Genomic DNA, 17,183 nt, shown 5'->3' on the forward strand with positions numbered 1-17,183 from the left:
TGTCTGCCAAATGGAAAATAGGGTAAGATGGGATTGAGATTGAAAACAGACAATAGTTGTATGTGTTGTGGGGAATTATTCATTCAATAAATGCAGTATTTTATTTAGTATTTAAAATACCTCATTCAGAGCCGAGATGTGGTGTGGTAGATAGAGCTCCCTCTCCCCTCTCCCCTCTCCCCTCTCCCCTCCCCCCTCCCCCCTCTCCCCTCTCCCCTCTCCCCTCTCCCCTCTCCCCTCTCCCCTCTCCCCTCTCCCCTCTTTCCACGGTCTCCCTCTGATGCCGAGCCGAAGCTGGACGGTACTGCTGCCATCTCAGCTCACTGCAACCTCCCTGCCCGACTCTCCTGCCTCAGCCTGCCGAGTGCCTGCGATTGCAGGCGCACGCCGCCACGCCTGACTGGTTTTCATATTTTTTTGGTGGAGACGGGGTTTTGATGTGTCGGCTGGGCTGGTCTCCAGCTCCTAACCGCGAGTGATCCGCCAGCCTCGGCCTCCCGAGGTGCTGGGATTGCAGACGGAGTCTCGTTAACTTAGTGCTCAATGGCGCCCAGGCTGGAGTGCAGTGGCGTGATCTCGGCTCGCTACAACCACCTCCCAGCCGCCTGCCTTGGCCTCCCTAAGTGCCGAGATTGCAGCCTCTGCCTGGCAGCCACCCCGTCTGGGAAGTGAGGAGCGTCTCCGCCTGACCGCCCATCGTCTGGGATGTGAGGAGCCCCTCTGCCTGGCTGCCCAGTCTGGAAAGTGAGGAGCGTCTCTGCCCGGCCGCCATCCCATCTAGGAAGTGAGGAGCGCCTCTTCCCAGCCGCCATCACATCTGGGAAGTGAGGAGCGTCTCTGCCCGGCCGCCCATCGTCTGAGATGTGGGGAGCACCTCTGCCCTGCCGCCCCGTCCGGGATGTGAGGAGTGTCTCTGCCCGGCCGCCCTGTCTGAGAAGTGAGGAGACCCTCTGCCTGGCAACTGCCCCGTCTGAGAAGTGAGGAGCCCCTCTGCCCGGCAGCCACCCCGTCGGAGAAGTGAGGAGCATCCTCCCTCCTCGTCCAGGAGGGAGGTGGGGGGGTCAGCCCCCCGCCCGGCCAGCCGCCCCGTCCGGGAAGTGAGGAGCCCCTCTGCCCGGCCAGCCGCCTCGTCCGGGAGGGAGGTGGGGGGGTCAGCTCCCCGCCTGGCCAGCCGCCCCGTCCGGGAGGCGAGGGGTGCCTCTGCCCGGCCACCCCTACTGGGAAGTGAGGAGCCCCTCTGCCCGGCCAGCCGCCCCGTCCGGGAGGGAGGTGGGGGGGTCAGCCCCCCGCCCGGCCAGCCGCCCCATCCGGGAGGGAGGTGGGGGGGTCAGCCCCCCGCCCGGCCAGCCGCCCCGTCCGGGAGGGAGGTGGGGGGATCAGCGCCCCGCCTGGCCAGCCGCCCCGTCCGGGAGGGAGGTGGGGGGATCAGCCCCCCACCTGGCCAGCCGCCCTGTCCAGGAGGTGGGGGGGCGCCTCTGCCCGGCCTCCCCTACTGGGAAGTGAGCAGCCGCTCTGTCTGGGAGGGAGGTGGGGGGGTCAGCCCCCCGCCCGGCCAGCCGCCCCGTCCGGGAGGGAGGTGGGGGGGGTCAGCCCCCCGCCCGGCCAGCCGCCCCATCCGGGAGGGAGGTGGGGGGGTCAGCCCCCCGCCCGGCCAGCCGCCCCGTCCGGGAGGGAGGTGGGGGTGTCAGCCCCCCGCCCGGCCAGCCGCCCCGTCCGGGAGGGAGGTGGGGGGGGGGTCAGCCCCCCGCCCGGCCAGCCGCCCTGTCCGGGAGGTGAGGGGCGCCTCTGCCCGGCCGCCCCTACCGGGAAGTGAGGAGTCCCTCTGCCCGGCCAGCCGCCCCGTCCGGGAGGGAGGTGGGGGTGTCAGCCCCCCGCCCGGCCAGCCGCCCCGTCCGGGAGGGAGGTGGGGGGGTCAGCCCCCCGCCCGGCCAGCCGCCCTGTCCGGGAGGTGAGGGGCGCCTCTGCCCGGCCGCCCCTACCGGGAAGTGAGGAGTCCCTCTGCCCGGCCAGCCGCCCCGTCCGGGAGGGAGGTGGGGGGGTTAGCCCCCCGCCTGGCCAGCCGCCCCGTCCGGGAAGTGAGGGGCGCCTCTGCCCGGCCGCCCCTACTGGGAAGTGAGGAGCCCCTCTGCCTGGCCAGCCGCCCTGTCCGGGAGGGAGGTGGGGGGTCAGCCCCCCACCCGGCCAGCCGCCCCGTCCGGGAGGGAGGTGGGGGGGGTCAGCCCCCCGCCCAGCTAGCCGCCCCATCCGGGAGGTGAGGGGCGCTTCTGCCCGGCCGCCCCTACTGGGAAGTGAGGAGCTCCTCTGCCCGGCCACCACCCCATCTGGGAGGTGTACTCAACAGCTCATTGAGAACGGGCCATGAAGACAATGGTGGTTTTGTGGAATAGAAAGGGGGGAAATGTGGGGAAAAGATTGAGAAATCGGATGGTTGCCGTGTCTGTGTAGAAAGAGGTAGACATGGGAGACTTTTCATTTTGTTCTGTACTAAGAAAAATTCTTCTGCCTTGGGATCCTGTTGATCTGTGACCTTACCCCCAACCCTGTGCTCTCTGAAACGTGCTGTATCCACTCAGGGTTGAATGGATTAAGGGCGGTGCAAGAAGTGCTTTGTTAAACAGATGCTTGAAGGCAGCATGTTCGTTAAGAGTCATCACCACTCCCTAATCTGAAGTACCCAGGGACACAAACACTGCGGAAGGCCGCAGGGTCCTCTGCCTAGGAAAACCAGAGAACTTTGTTCACTTGTTTATCTGCTGACCTTCCCTCCACTATTGTCCTGTGACCCTGCCAAATCCCCCTCTGCGAGAAACACCCAAGAATGATCAATAAAAAAGAAAAAAAAAAAAAAAAAAAGAAAGGTATACAATAAAAAAAAAAAAAAAATAAAGAAAATAAAATACCTCATTCAGAAAACACAGGGAAGTAGATTGATTTTGTAGCTCTTGTCCCAAAGAAGCTCACTGTCTAGTGTGTGAGACAGAAGAAATCATAAACTAAAGGGACATAGGAATGCTTACTTTCAAAGGATTTCATCATTTACTTAATGTAAAACAAAACAGTACTGAACAAAATATAAGTGCTTAGCAGAAGTTATTTTGAAAACAGTAATCAGATTTGATCTGGTATATTTGTAACCTGTAATAATATTTAGTCTTTTATTTCAAAGTTTTATTGCCAAAATAAGACCTACCCGTTGTTTCGAGTGGCTACTAAATACTTTAATCAGGTAGACTTGAAAACACTATTTGGTTTGCTATTTCATTGTTTTAAAGGTTTACCTTACCAGGACCTGATTGCACCATTACTAGTAGCTTTTCTGACCCTAAACTCTCTTTGATGATGTTGGCCTCACACAGAAGAGATTCATGATAACACACATAAGTACAAATAGCTAGACGATAAAGTGATATACACACACATATATATATGGAAGATTATTTTGCTTGTAGCTATTTCTTATATTCTCTTGGTTCTGTCTTCATGGGTACAATGAAGATAACAGGATTGATGGGAAAGCTGTGTGTTGGTTGCCCTCAGGTATCTTTAGCAGGTATCGTTGTGTTACTTTCTCTTGTTGACCTGCTCACACTACTCAGTGCCAGTATCCTTAGGTGAGCTGGGGTATATTGTAAAATAAACAAACAAACACAAAAACAGTTGAGGCAAGCCACTGAATTGTTTTTCAGCTCATTTTAAGATAGCATGTATTTTTAATTGGAGTTAAAGCCCAGAGTAAATTTTTACTTTTATAAAGTTGAATCTCCACTTTGGTGGAAAATTTGGTTATTTTCTGTAAATCTCTTGTTCTAAAATTAACTTCATTGATGGGAGAAAATGTTGGACATCTTTCTAAGATAAATCTAGAAAGTGTTTCAGGATAACATCTTCATAATGTTTAATGGTTAAATGCATTATGGACAGCTAATGAAGAGAGTTAAGATCTTATTTATGTTCATATTAGCAGCATCATTTATTTGGGTCTGTTATAGACTCAAATTGACATTACAAAGAAGTAATTGTGATTCAGTGGTATGCATATATTTAGGGTTTAAAAAGTTTGTTTTTCTAATACAGTTGCATAATCAAACTTTTCTTGCTTCTGTGTTTTGTATCAGCATAAGCTGTCTGAGGATTTTGTTTAGTTTTAGTACCTCTAGAAGTCAGAATTTAGCGGAGTAAGCCTTGGCTTGGATGGACTTGTTATGTCATATCAGATTCTGGACAGTAATTTGTCAGGCTGGTTGGAAAAAAATATATATTCTGATTTTTAAAAGTTTCATTAGAAATAATTGATTATCACATTTACTTTTCTTAGAAATTTTTCTCAGCATTGACTTTTTGTTGTTATATCTTTAAATTGGAATAAAACATAATTCTAGTTGACATTTTTATTAATATTCTGAAAAAAGTGAGGTTGGATTGCATTGTTTTCTGTTACCTAATGAAAAGGACAGTGTACTGGAGCAGATACATACAACTAATTCCACCACTAAACTCACAGCTCTTGTATACTAGTTGTATGTCTTTGGGCAAGATATAGAACTATTAACCTTAATTTTCTCATCAGGAAATGGAGAAGTAATGACAGCACCTATTGTAGGGCTACAAGGTCGTTGGGAAGATCAAATTAGATAATGTATATGAAGTGCTAAGCCTAGTGCTTGGCATCAGCAACAGCAGCAGATGCAACAGCATCCTCCTCTCACCATGTATCATCTCCACCTTCACTGCCCTACTTCAGGCCTTCATCAAGGCTTTCATCGGCTTTCGCTGTTTTTTGCAGAACCTTATGATCCCATTCTGCATATTGTGGTCAGTGACCTTTCAAACCACAAATTTGATGACACTACCTGCTGGCTTAAAATGCTCCATTGACTCTTCTCATTGGCAGGATAAAATTCAGACTACATTATTTATATTGTTTTTATGGTGTTCCATTATTTTTATTTTCTGTGGATTTTGTGAGAATTAGTATTTATATTGGTTAACAGGATATATAGATGTAAATAATCTGTTTAGATATTAGCAGATATAAAGATACATTAATGGTTGATGGGCACTTCACATCAAGTTGCAGATCTTTGATAGTTCATGGAAGGTGTCTTTTTGGCTTTGTTTTTGCTTTATTTTTTTTATTCAAGTTTCAGGTCACTTTGGATAGTTTGCCTTGTAGATTTACTGCTTGAACTTTGAAGACTCAAGAATAGGGACCTCACAAAGGGAATGTAATATAATGGTAATAGCTTAATTGGAAAGGAAGGAAACTAGGCCGAGACGAGAGAGAATGTGTATATATTAGGCTAGATGTTATTGTGAGGGATTTCCTCAAGAATCATCTATGTATTGACTATTATGTATATTTATATCTTATTGCATCAAACAGCATTACTACATATTGATGGAAATCTATGGTAGAGTGCCTGTTTGGAAACCAGGAATAAATGGTTGCTATGTGAGTAAAGTCATCAACTGCCAGCACAGCAGAAAGCAGAAGAAATGTGTAGCTATCTACTCACAGCCTATCACTTTCTTTCTATTCCTAGCCATCTCTATGGGCTTCCCAGCCCTTGACTTTTTCTTCCTGTAAAGCTGATTCCTTTTTACCATTCCATTCTTTTTGAAGTGCAAATGTACCCCAAATTTCTAGATAGTACTTTAAGCTTAACTTGAATTAATTATTTCCAATTCTATTTGTGGACAACTTGTTACCTTTAATAGTTAATAGTCTGTGCCAGAGCCACTTAGTATCTAGTCAACAAAAAAGTACAGATTCAGTGCTGAAATTGAGGGTGTTTAGAAACCACTTTAGCAATTTGACAGTACCTAAACATTTGTTACTGCATTTTACAAAAGTAACAGTCAGCAGCAGATTGGAAATTAAAACCAGAACCTGCAGCTAAAACAAAAACCCTGGTCTTTCACTACAGTAAGTTTGAAATGTTCTGGTTTATGTTGTTAGGACATTGCAGTCTCTGGATTTACCTGCATTCTGACAGCATGATACCTTTTGTCAGAGTAACAAGGCCAGGCAGGTAGTTTAAGATGGCAGGCACAGTACCAGGTGGGAAGTGAAAATATACTACACTGCTGCCTCCTCTGAGACAGTGATGCAGTGAGGCACCCAAGCTTCATGGAGAGGCTGCCTCCAGTCCTCAGTCCTAGTCTGTAAATGCGCCCAGCCCTGGCCCTGGACCTGTGTGGTATGTGAATCTTTAGGTGATTCTGGTGCTGGCTGTTGAGCACCTCTCAAGCTGTGCATCTTAACACTGGAGGCTCCACATCTGAGAGGGACACACTGTCCCCACTGTGCCTTTTCTGAATTCCTGGCCCACAGGATCTGTGAGCATAATAAAGCGAATGTTCTTTTATGCCACTAAGTTTGAGTAATGGTTTGTTACGTAACTGTAGGATTGGGGAAAAATCCCTAAAAATTGGCCTCACCTAGAATTGTGATTTTAAAAAAAAACTGGTGAGTGAAAAACACCTTGTCCTGCCATTGATGTGTTGCTTTTTAAGTCATTATAGTATTTTGACTTTGTAAATACATGTAAAAAGGTAGTTAATAATTTCAGTGTCATACTTAATTGCCTAGGTATGTGCGAGTTCTAGGCTTCATCTTTTATGAACCTTAAATTATGGCTTAATGCATTATATACATGGATGCTTTCTTAGACTAATAATGTATCCAGCACTAAGCTACAAACATCTGCAGACTTTACTAAGAGCCAAACCCAAAGGACCTGATTTTTCAGAACTAGTCTCTGTAAAATACCATGAGAAGAGGCTGTGTAGGTTCCTTTTAGCCCACAGTTTTATTAGAATATTATTAGGGGCGTTTCTAAATTCAGATGATCCTAATATACTTTGCTGTGAATTTTTGAAATATTAGATGTTATATCTAATATAATTGAGCATTAGTAAACTGAAGAAGTTTCCTCTGTTGTACGGTTTGCATATTAAATCTACATTGTTTTAAATTAACTTAATTTCTTTGCATATGATATTATTACTTTTTTTGGTACTTGGATCTGTAGAAGATGGATATAGCTTTTCTTAGAATACTAGAACACATGAGCCTCTTTTTCATTTTTGCCATTATTTTCTTCCTCCTCAATTAATTGTCCGTTTGCTTATACATTTATTAACCATAAGAAACAATAATAAGTGTCATTTATTGAGCATCTGCTATGTGCCAGGGACTATGCTAGGTGCTTTGCATACTATTAATTCATTTTATCATCTGTAAATGCAAAATATATATTATTTCCATTTGACAGATAAGGAAATAGGTTTGTATGTTAATATTTGAATTAAAGCAAAAATAACATAAGGTTGTTATTTCTAAATGGTTTTTGACCCACAAGTCTAGTGCCTCGTATATAAATACCTGTTTATCAACAAGAGAGCCATATCTGACTTTACCTAAGTAGCTAAATTACTCAGATACATGTATTTTCATTTAATGGATCAATTTGTCCATTGGTACTTTTTTTAACCCTGGCAGAAAAATATTTTTATAGTAATCCTAACCTGAGTTTCACGATGAAATACTGAAAATAACTCATGGTTATTAATGATTTAATGCCAGTAGTATAATGGTAGCTTTGTTGAGGTTTAAGAGGGAGGTTAATACTGGGGTCTGGAATCTACTCAGTTAATCCCCCAGCTCTACCCTGTGCTAGTTGTGTGACCTTGTCAAGCCTCTTTAGCTTCCTTATCTGTGAAATAGGGATGTTATAACTGTACTCTGAGGTAAGCTAATTTGGTTTTTTAATTATGTGAGAAATTTTACTAAACTAGAAATTTTTTTCTTTTTTGTATTTGTAAGGACTAGTTTGGGCTTTGCATGCATTTTACATGGGACTAAACAGGGCAATCTTTGCAGTTGTATTGTTGATGTGTGTGGCACTTTTTCTTAGAATTCTCATGATTTGTTCATTTATAACAGCACTAGTCTTATGCTTTATGCTAACTTTTTAAAAATTGGCTTTTCTCAGTTTTCTTTTAAAAGGGGCTTTGAAACACCAAAAAATTAGTTCTTTGAACATTGGGCATCATAAATATGTTTATTTTGAGCTTAGTCTTCAGTTTAACATGTGTTGTATCTATAAAGATTTTAATGAGAACAGGAAAACAATTGTATATATTTGAATAATTATACAAATTATAATTGAAAGAAAAATACCATGCCAGATTAAAACTAATGTTAATTCTTATAATCATTTTTTCTGGGATCTGGTGTTTTTATTTAGCATAATGGACATCAACTTTATGATATTGGAATATACAATAATTTTTCCTTTGAAATTAATAATTAATGTTGATTATGGCTTTACTTAGAAGTTAAGCAGGTTTCTAGCCCAAGATCTTTGTATGTGTTGTTCTCTCCTCTTGGACGACTCTTCCCTACTTTCATCACATTTCTTCTCATTAGGGCTCACCTAAACCCCATTTCTCCACAGACGTTTTCCCTCTACATTGCTGTACTCCCCACTCCTCCTAGTTTTTTCATATGTCGATTTCTTTCATAGATTTTATTACAGCTTTAAGCTACATTATTTGTTCTTTTTACCTATTTGTTGTCTGCCTCTGCCCATTATAACTAAGCTCCACAGGATAGAGGGCAATGGGTCTTACCTACTGCTTTCATATAGAGTGACTAGGAGAGCGTTGACGACACCACCAGCAGTCGATGCTCAGTAACTATGATGAGTAACAGTGAAGGAAAGAGGTAAGTAGCATCATCCCAATTTTACAAGGTCACACAGCTGCTCAGTGGTAGGACTGGAATTTAATTCCAGTAGTCAGTCTAATTCCAAACACTTTGTTTGGGCCCAGGAGAAAGCAGTTTTATATATATTTTCAAATTGAATCGTTACCATAATCCTGTGAAAAGAATCATTACTGATATTTTACAAATGAGGAAACTGGGGTTCTTTGTGACTTTGTCAAAGGTGCATTACTGCAAAACTAGAAAAGCAGTTTATTTGGTCTCAAGCTCAGTATTCTCTAGTGCAAATCAGAGATGGCTTTTATAAGCTTACTTTTTGTGTGTTGTGCAATCTTTTTCTGTGATCATTTGAACTCAATCTAAATCTACCCTAATGTGCTTTGCTGCAAACTTCTCCTAAAGAAGGAAAAGTAAAGGAGTATATTTTCTATTTCAATCTTGCACCCTTAGCTAAGCCCAGGTAATGGTGTTAAACAGATAGCAATTTTGAACTTGGAGGCTTGTTTCATTCCCAGTATTTTCAGTAATTCTGTCTTTCTTTCAGCAAATATTTACTGAGTGCCACCTATTTGCCTGATTCTGTCGTAGCTAAGCACTGGAGAAAACAATGCTGAGCAAGACTCAGACCCTACTCTCAACGTAGTAACTATGTAAAAATATTTAAAGCAGCTTTTTCTTAAAAAAAAAAAATGTAATACAGAAATGAATGAGATACCTATAGTCACTAAACTGGAAAGATGCCCATGAGATACTGTTCATTTTAAAACTGAATTGCAGCCCACGAGATGTAGCATGAGTCTACTTTTTGTTAAAAATGAAAGTGTATGGGCCGGGTGCGGTGGCTCACGCCTGTAATCCCAGCACTTTGGGAGGCTGAGGTGGGCAGATCACCTGAGGTCAGGAGTTCGAGACCAGCCTGACCAACATGGAGAAACCCCGTCTCTACTAAAAATACAAAAAATTGGCCGGGCATGGCAGCACATGCCTGTAATCCCAGCCACTCAGGAGGCTGAGGCAGGAGAATCTCTTGAACCCGGGAGGTGGAGGTTGCGGTGAGCTGAGATCGCACCATTGCACTCCAGCCTGGGCAACAAGAGTGAAACTCCGTTTCAAAAAAAAAAAAGAAAGTGTATGAATTATATAAAAAAGAGTAACCTCCAAAACTGAATAATTACTATATCTGGAAGTGGGATTTGATAAGCAGAAGGTGAAACTTTCTTCTATACATTTTTCTAATGATAGGATCAAGAGTAATTTTTTTACTTTTTAAATATTTCTTAGCATTTTTAATATAGAAAAAAATTAAAGGATGTAGAGAATATTTTTATATGGAGAACGTTTATAGATATACTATATTAAGTGAAAAACAGTATTAGAGTATGATTTTGATTTTCTGATGTATCTAAATTTTCTCTGTAATATGACTTTTATAATATGAGAATAAAGAAGTTTTTATTAAAGCATTCTTCCTGGCCTGTTTTCATTAAGAATCAAATAAAAACAAGTAAACAAGAAAACTAAAGCAAGATAAAGATCTGAACTAAAAATGGGAGTTGGTGGTAGTGGGAATGTATAAATAGGGAAGCACCTTATTTTCTGATTTTTTGTCTTTCCTGATGTGTCATCAATTAAGTTTATTTGCTTAATTTTAATGCTAATAATGACAGCTAACATTTATTGGGTGCTTATTAAAGCCAGATACTGTCCTAAGTACTTTACATATGTTAATCCTCCGAGGTATGCTCTATTATTACCCCCATCTTAAAGATGAGGCTCAGAAAAGTTAAATATTTTGCCTAAGGTTACAGAACTAGTAAGTGGTACCCCATGATAAAAAGCTATGTAGTCTTTCTTTTGCTATTTCTAAGTGCCAGTTTGTGAGCTCTAAATAGCAATCCAATTTTCAATAGAAGTTTAGGTTTTTCTGCATTAATAGAAAGAGATTATTAATTTTAGGTCAGGATTCTGGCAGTCCTAGCGTCCAAATGTATTTTTCAGCCCCATCAGGGATTGTGAAAGAGCCTTTGTGATTTCTACATCTCACCAGAAATGAACAGATACAGGTGATAAAATTGAAGGTAACATGTTGTTGGTTACATTCTGTTTTTTTTCCTCTGGGTGGGCAGCTTGGCATAATGGAAAAATCATGGGTTTTAGCTTCAGTTAGATTTCAGTTTAATTCTGGCTTCAGCATTTTCTAGCACCAGCCTTTAGTTGAGGCACATTATTTTGTTTCTTCACTTGCAAAATAAAGATGATAATACTGCTCTTTTAGAATGGTTGTGAGGATTACATGAAATTATGTAGGCAAAAGACCCTTAACATAGAGTCAGGCATATATTAGGATATTAATAAATATTAAGGCATTTCTTCAGGTAGGTGTATCAGAATAAAATGAGGATTGGTCTTGGGAAACAAATTCTACCTGATTTTCTACTACAAAATGCAGGTACAACTGCTACTGGAGAATATTCTGCAAAAAAGTATTAATATTTTAAGATGCCTGATTAATTTAGTACATCCTTATGTACAGATTTAAATGATTTGTGACAATTAATAAGTTTATTCTTAATTATTCTTGCATTTCAAATCATGGTGATGTAAAACATTGTAGTCAATTATCTCACAAACATACATTTTGAAAATTAAAATCTTGTAATAATAGGAATGTTTTCTCTCAAATCATACTAAACTCATATAGCATTCTTTGATTAGTTTTCTCATATGAGCTTTCCCCACCTTGGTCTTTTAGATCTTTTACATGTTTTCACAGTTTTGTCTATTTTGCAATACATTTTTCTTTTTTTCTTTTTTTTGAGACAGAGTCTTGCTCTGTCACCCAGGCTAGAATGCAGAGGTGCCATCTTCCCTCACTGCAGCCTCCACCTCCCAGGTTCAAGCAATTCGCCTGCCTCAGCCTCCTGAATAGCTGGGACTACAGGTGCATGCCACCACGCCCAGCTTATTTTTGTATTTTTAGTAGAGATGGGGTTTCACCCCGTTGGCCAGGCTAGTTTTGAACTCCTGACCTCAAGTGATCCACCCGCCTTGGCATCCCAAAGTGCTGGGATTATAGGCATGAGCCATAGCACTGGTCCTGTAGTACATTTTTCTATCACTTTTTGCTAACCTTTTCTTTTTTCTGCTATTTAATATTAAATGTTACCCATTTCTACTTGTGCTTTTTTTTTTCCACCTTTTCCTTTGGGGTGATTTAAAAAAATGTGATGCATTGTACTCTGCTGGCTATACAGAAAAATATCTTAGTATATTTATTAGAGTGATGGCAGACCTGACCTGTGCTGTCCATTGGTATCTAATGTAGTTTAGAATCATGATGCCTTCTCAAAAAGGGGGGGTGAGAACTTAGAATCTGACTGGGGAACCAAGGAGCTGCCTTTTCAGTTGATTTGGGATATATTTCTTAGTTTATTTAAAATTGCTTTTCTGGCTGAGCACGGGGCTCATGGTAATCCCAGCACTTAGGGAGACCGAGGGCGGGTGGATCACTTGAGGTCAGGAGTTTGAGACCAGCCTGGCCAATATGGTGAAACCCCGTCTCTACTAAAAATACAAAAATTAGTGGGGCGTGGTGGTCTGCACCTGTAATTCCAGCTACTTGGGAGGCTGAGGCAGGATAATCACTTGAACCCGGGAGGCGGAGGTTGCACTGAGCCGAGACTGCACCACTGTACTCCAGCCTGGGCCACAGAGTGAGGCTCCATCTCAAAAAATAATAATAATAATAAAAGAGAAAAGAAAGATTGCCTCTCCCACAATTTAATAATTGAGTATATTTGTTATGTGTTTAATAGATGAGCTCAGTTTCAAAATACTTACTTTATATGTGACTTTATGATTTAACTAACCTAAGATAAAAGGTATTGGGCTTAAGGAAATCCAAGAATGATTGGATGATGAATCCAAGAATGATTGGAAATCCAAGAATGACTTCTTAGGTATTATTTCATTTTGAATGAAATGGATATATATGAAAACTAACTTCTTTAAAAAACACAATTTTCGGCCAGGTGCAGTGGCTCACACCTGTAATCCCAGCACTTCGGGAGGCCTGGGCGGGTAGATCATGAGGTCAGGAGTTTGAGACCAGTCTGGCCAACCCCGTCTCTACTAAAAATACAAAAATTAGCCAGACGTGGTGGCAGGCGCCTGTAATCCCAGGTACTCTGGAGGCTGAGGCAGGAGAATCACTTGAACCCGGGAGGTGGAGGTTGCAGTGAGCCAAGATCACGCCACTGTACTCCAGCTTGGGCAACAGAGCAAAATTTTCTCTCAAAAAAAAAAAAAAACCCCACAATTTTCACTTTCTACCTCTGTGAGTTTATTTTACTATATTAAGGGAATTCTTTTTTTTTTTTTTTTTTTTTTTTTTTTTTTTTTTTTGAGACGAGATCTCTGTCTGTCGCCCATGCTGGAGTTCAGTGGCACAATCTTGGCTCACTGCATCTTCCACCTCCCGGGTTCAAGCAATTCTCCCACTTCACCCTCCCGAGTAGCTGGGATTATAGGGCCACGCCACCAAGCCTGGCTAATTTTTGCATTTTTAGTAGAGACAGGGTTTCACCATGTTGGCCAGGCTGGTCTCGAACTCCTGACCTCAGGTGATCCACCTGCTTTGGCCTCCCAAAGTGCTGGGATTACAGGGGTGAACCACCGCACCTGGCCAGGAATTCTTATTTTTAAAAAATAGTTTTCTTTATAAATTTTACTCTCACTATATTATCTCAGCATAGTAATGGATATGAAGTATGTTCATTATTAACAAAATTACTTGTTTTATTCTGTAGTCTAATGTACATCATCATCAATTCAGTAACTGAAAATAATATTTTAAGTACTAAGTGTAATGACTTTTCCTCTTTACTATCAGCAATTTCCTAAGTTTGTTTATTTGTTAAATAAGCTGTTCAGGAATTTGTCATTCTCTTTTCTAAGATAGTACTTTTGATGTAAGAAGGCTGGTGCATGAGAGTGCTTGAGTACATAAATGAAAGTGTTAATTGTTAGTGAAAACAATAATAAAAAATCAGAAATTCTTTAAGTAGATTGGATCTGGAACAAAGTGAAAAGGTTTTATATTTTCCTATTAATATAGTTCTCCAGTATAGTTCCATAGACCCATAGTACCCCTTAATTCTCAATTGTAGATTAGGAAATTTTTTGTATTTTCCTTTTAGAAGAATTGAAATCAAATTCTGCCACATCTGCCAAGCCTGGCTGAACTTTCATTCTGTATGCATCGTTATTCATCCTTTATCTGTAGTCCAGGATACGTAGTTACTCTCGTGATGACTTAATTTTTTCTCTTCCTCCTGATTATCATAAATATTAGGGGCCCTCACTGGAATAATTTAAGAAAAATTCTTCTCTAAACAGCAGATCTGAAAAGCTTACTCCCCAAATACTTATTTATTCAATGTACTATACAAGGGACCTTAGTTTACCTCTCTCTGTTAAGCCTCATAACACCTGTATCATAAAACTATCTTGGAGACTATTGATAATGTATATAAAGTGCTAGTGTGGGCTATCTAATACATAGCAGATAATCAACAGGAGGCAAATGCTGCTTTTATAAAAATGTCTGGAACAAAAGCCAATATATGCCTTCTGCTGAAAGTGCTCATTTGTGTCCTGATTATGGTCACTGCTATTCTTCCCAAAATCTTTACTCCTGGGCAGTAAACAATGCCAGCAGAAACTAAAAGTGACCATTTTTCTTCTCTCTAAAGAAAAATTTAATATTGACTGCATTTGTTAAAATAAGACATTGTGTTATGTTTATTAGGCAGATATTCTTGGGGGAAAGTTTTTTTTTTTTTTAAAAGATCTCTCTTATGGCCTTGGCTAATATTTGAAATCTTATATCTTAGAAAAATCTTCATTCTTTGTCACAGTTAAGGGGTGGTTTGACTGGATTAATTTTTTCCTTAGAAAATTTTCCATAATTTTAAAAGTATTTAAAGCCCTTTGGCTTCTAGCTTCCATTGGTTCGGTTGAGAATGGATTTTTTTGGACCACTTTGAGTCTTTTTTTTTCTTCAAGATGGAGTCTTGCTCTGTCACCCAGGCTGGAGAGCAGTGGCACAATCTCGTCTCACTGCAACCTCCATCTCCCAGGTTCAAGCGATTCTCTTGCCTCAGCTTCCCAGGTAGCTGAGATTACAGGTGTGCACCACCACACCCAGCTAATTTTTGTATTTTTAGTAGAGACAAGGGTTCACCATGTTGCCCAGGGTGGTCTCGAACTCCTGGCCTCAAGCGATACACCTGCTTCAGCCTTCCAAAGTGCTTGGATTACAGGTGTGAGCCACCATGCCTGGCCTGACCACTTTGAGTCTTGATCTTTAATCAGTGACCTGTTTTGTCACTCAGTAACCTTTAAACCTTTATTCCTGTTGTTTTAAACAATTTACCAGATACCTTTTGGCTTCCAGTGGCTGTTTGGAAATGTTTGGAGAAAGTTTTGATAGTCAACATCCCTGGGGATGCCGGGGGAGGGTCCTTTTGGCATTTCGTATCTGTAGGCCAATGAAGTTAATTTTCTTGCAGTTAATTTCCTTGCAACAGAGGGAACAGTCTCACCCAAGATGTCAGTGGAGGCCCTCTTTGGAAGTGTTGTAACCTTGGGGAAATATAAGAATAATTACAGCTGCATGTTGATTATGATGTATGACAAAAGAAATAAGACACATACACCAAAGACCAATGAGTATGTTTGGTAATCATGTTATAGACATGCTATGTGAAATTATGGAGGAAGAAAGTATAAATGACATGGTACAAATTGAAACAGAATAAAAATCACTATGTGAAATACAGCCATTAAAAATTATCTTTCTATATTGATCATGTTATTTCTTGGACATTATAGGCAGTATTATGCTTAGTGATGTTTCTGACACTTTTTCGGTATTTCCACTTTTGACACTTTTCTGTATTTCCAAGTAGTACCCACTCTTAATTCCTTTAACAGATCAAGAAAATTAACCCTTTTGTATAGCAGGATATCTATTTGTAACATAAACTCTTTTTTTATAGTAGGATATCTGTTTGTAACGTAAACACTTAGCAATTCCAGATCCAGAAAGATTTGAAAAGAAACATTTTTGCAAAGGCTAGAACATGACTGATAATAATAGCTATATATTTCTAAATTAGAGTGGCATTCAGAAAGAGTTGATCAGGGTTGTACTTGTGCAGTTTCATAGCAGTTTCTGAGTTAGCAATTTGCAGTTCTATTTCATTAATGTTTTAGGAAATGATTTACCAGAATAGCATATGTAGGTAGCTGTATTATAAGAATTTGGATTATCCATCATTTTTCTGTGGTCCATTTTACTACTTTACTTTATTAATGTTGCTGACTAAGAAAACTGTACATTAGAAATGCAGGACTCCAAGGAAGCAGAGAAGGAGTAAGATAATGAGGTAGGAAGATGGAAGAAGATTTTAGAATAGTAGTTTGATAATTTTGTATTAATAGAATAAAGCATTTTAAAATAATTATTAATGCAGAGTCTTCATCTTAATTTGCATATGGTATACTTTTACCTTTCAGAACCTAAATCACAGCCACAGCAGCTTCATCAGGGACAATACAGATCATCAAATACTGAGCAAAATGGAGTAAAAGATAATAGTCATCTGAGACATCCTCCTCGAAATGATACCAGGCAGCCAAGAAATGAAAAACCGCCTCGTTTTCAAAGAGACTCCCAAAATTCAAAGTCAGTTGTAGAAGGCAGTGGATTACCTAGAAATAGAGGTTCTGAAAGACCAAGTACTTCTTCAGTATCTGAAGTATGGGCTGAAGACAGAATCAAATGTGATAGACCATATTCTAGATATGACAGAACTAAAGATACTTCATATCCTTTAGGTTCTCAGCATAGTGATGGTGCTTTTAAAAAAAGAGATAACTCTATGCAAAGCAGATCAGGAAAAGGTCCCTCCTTTGTAGAGGCAAAAGAAAATCCACTTCCTCAAGGATCTGTAGATTATAATAATCAAAAACGTGGAAAAAGAGAAAGCCAAACATCTATTCCTGATTATTTTTATGACAGGAAATCACAAACAATAAATAATGAAGCTTTCAGTGGTATAAAAATTGAAAAACATTTTAATGTAAATACTGATTATCAGAATCCAGTTCGAAGTAATAGTTTCATTGGTGTTCCAAATGGAGAAGTAGAAATGCCACTGAAAGGAAGACGAATAGGACCTATTAAGCCAGCAGGACCTGTCACAGCTGTACCCTGTGATGATAAAATATTTTACAATAGTGGGCCCAAACGAAGATCTGGGCCAATTAAGCCAGAAAAAATACTAGAATCATCTATTCCTATGGAGTATGCAAAAATGTGGAAACCTGGAGATGAATGTTTTGCACTTTATTGGGAAGACAACAAGGTATGGATGCTTTAAAGATA

General features: G+C 40.9%; 1 protein-coding gene across 11 annotated transcripts in view; it reads left to right on the forward strand.

Moving 5' to 3' along the window:
* The window catches only part of TDRD3 (tudor domain containing 3), a 181,674-nt gene that overhangs the window by 119,714 nt on the left and 44,777 nt on the right, over window positions 1-17,183 (forward strand). For all 11 annotated transcript variants that reach the window (XM_008950652.5, XM_003825323.6, XM_063595787.1 and 8 more), the window contains one exon: window positions 16,313-17,163. In XM_008950652.5, coding sequence (XP_008948900.4) covers window positions 16,313-17,163 — 851 coding nt within the window. The remainder of the gene's footprint in view (window positions 1-16,312; window positions 17,164-17,183) is intronic.

The sequence above is a fragment of the Pan paniscus genome, chromosome 14 (assembly GCF_029289425.2).
Source record: "Pan paniscus chromosome 14, NHGRI_mPanPan1-v2.0_pri, whole genome shotgun sequence".
Classification (NCBI taxonomy): domain Eukaryota; kingdom Metazoa; phylum Chordata; class Mammalia; order Primates; family Hominidae; genus Pan; species Pan paniscus.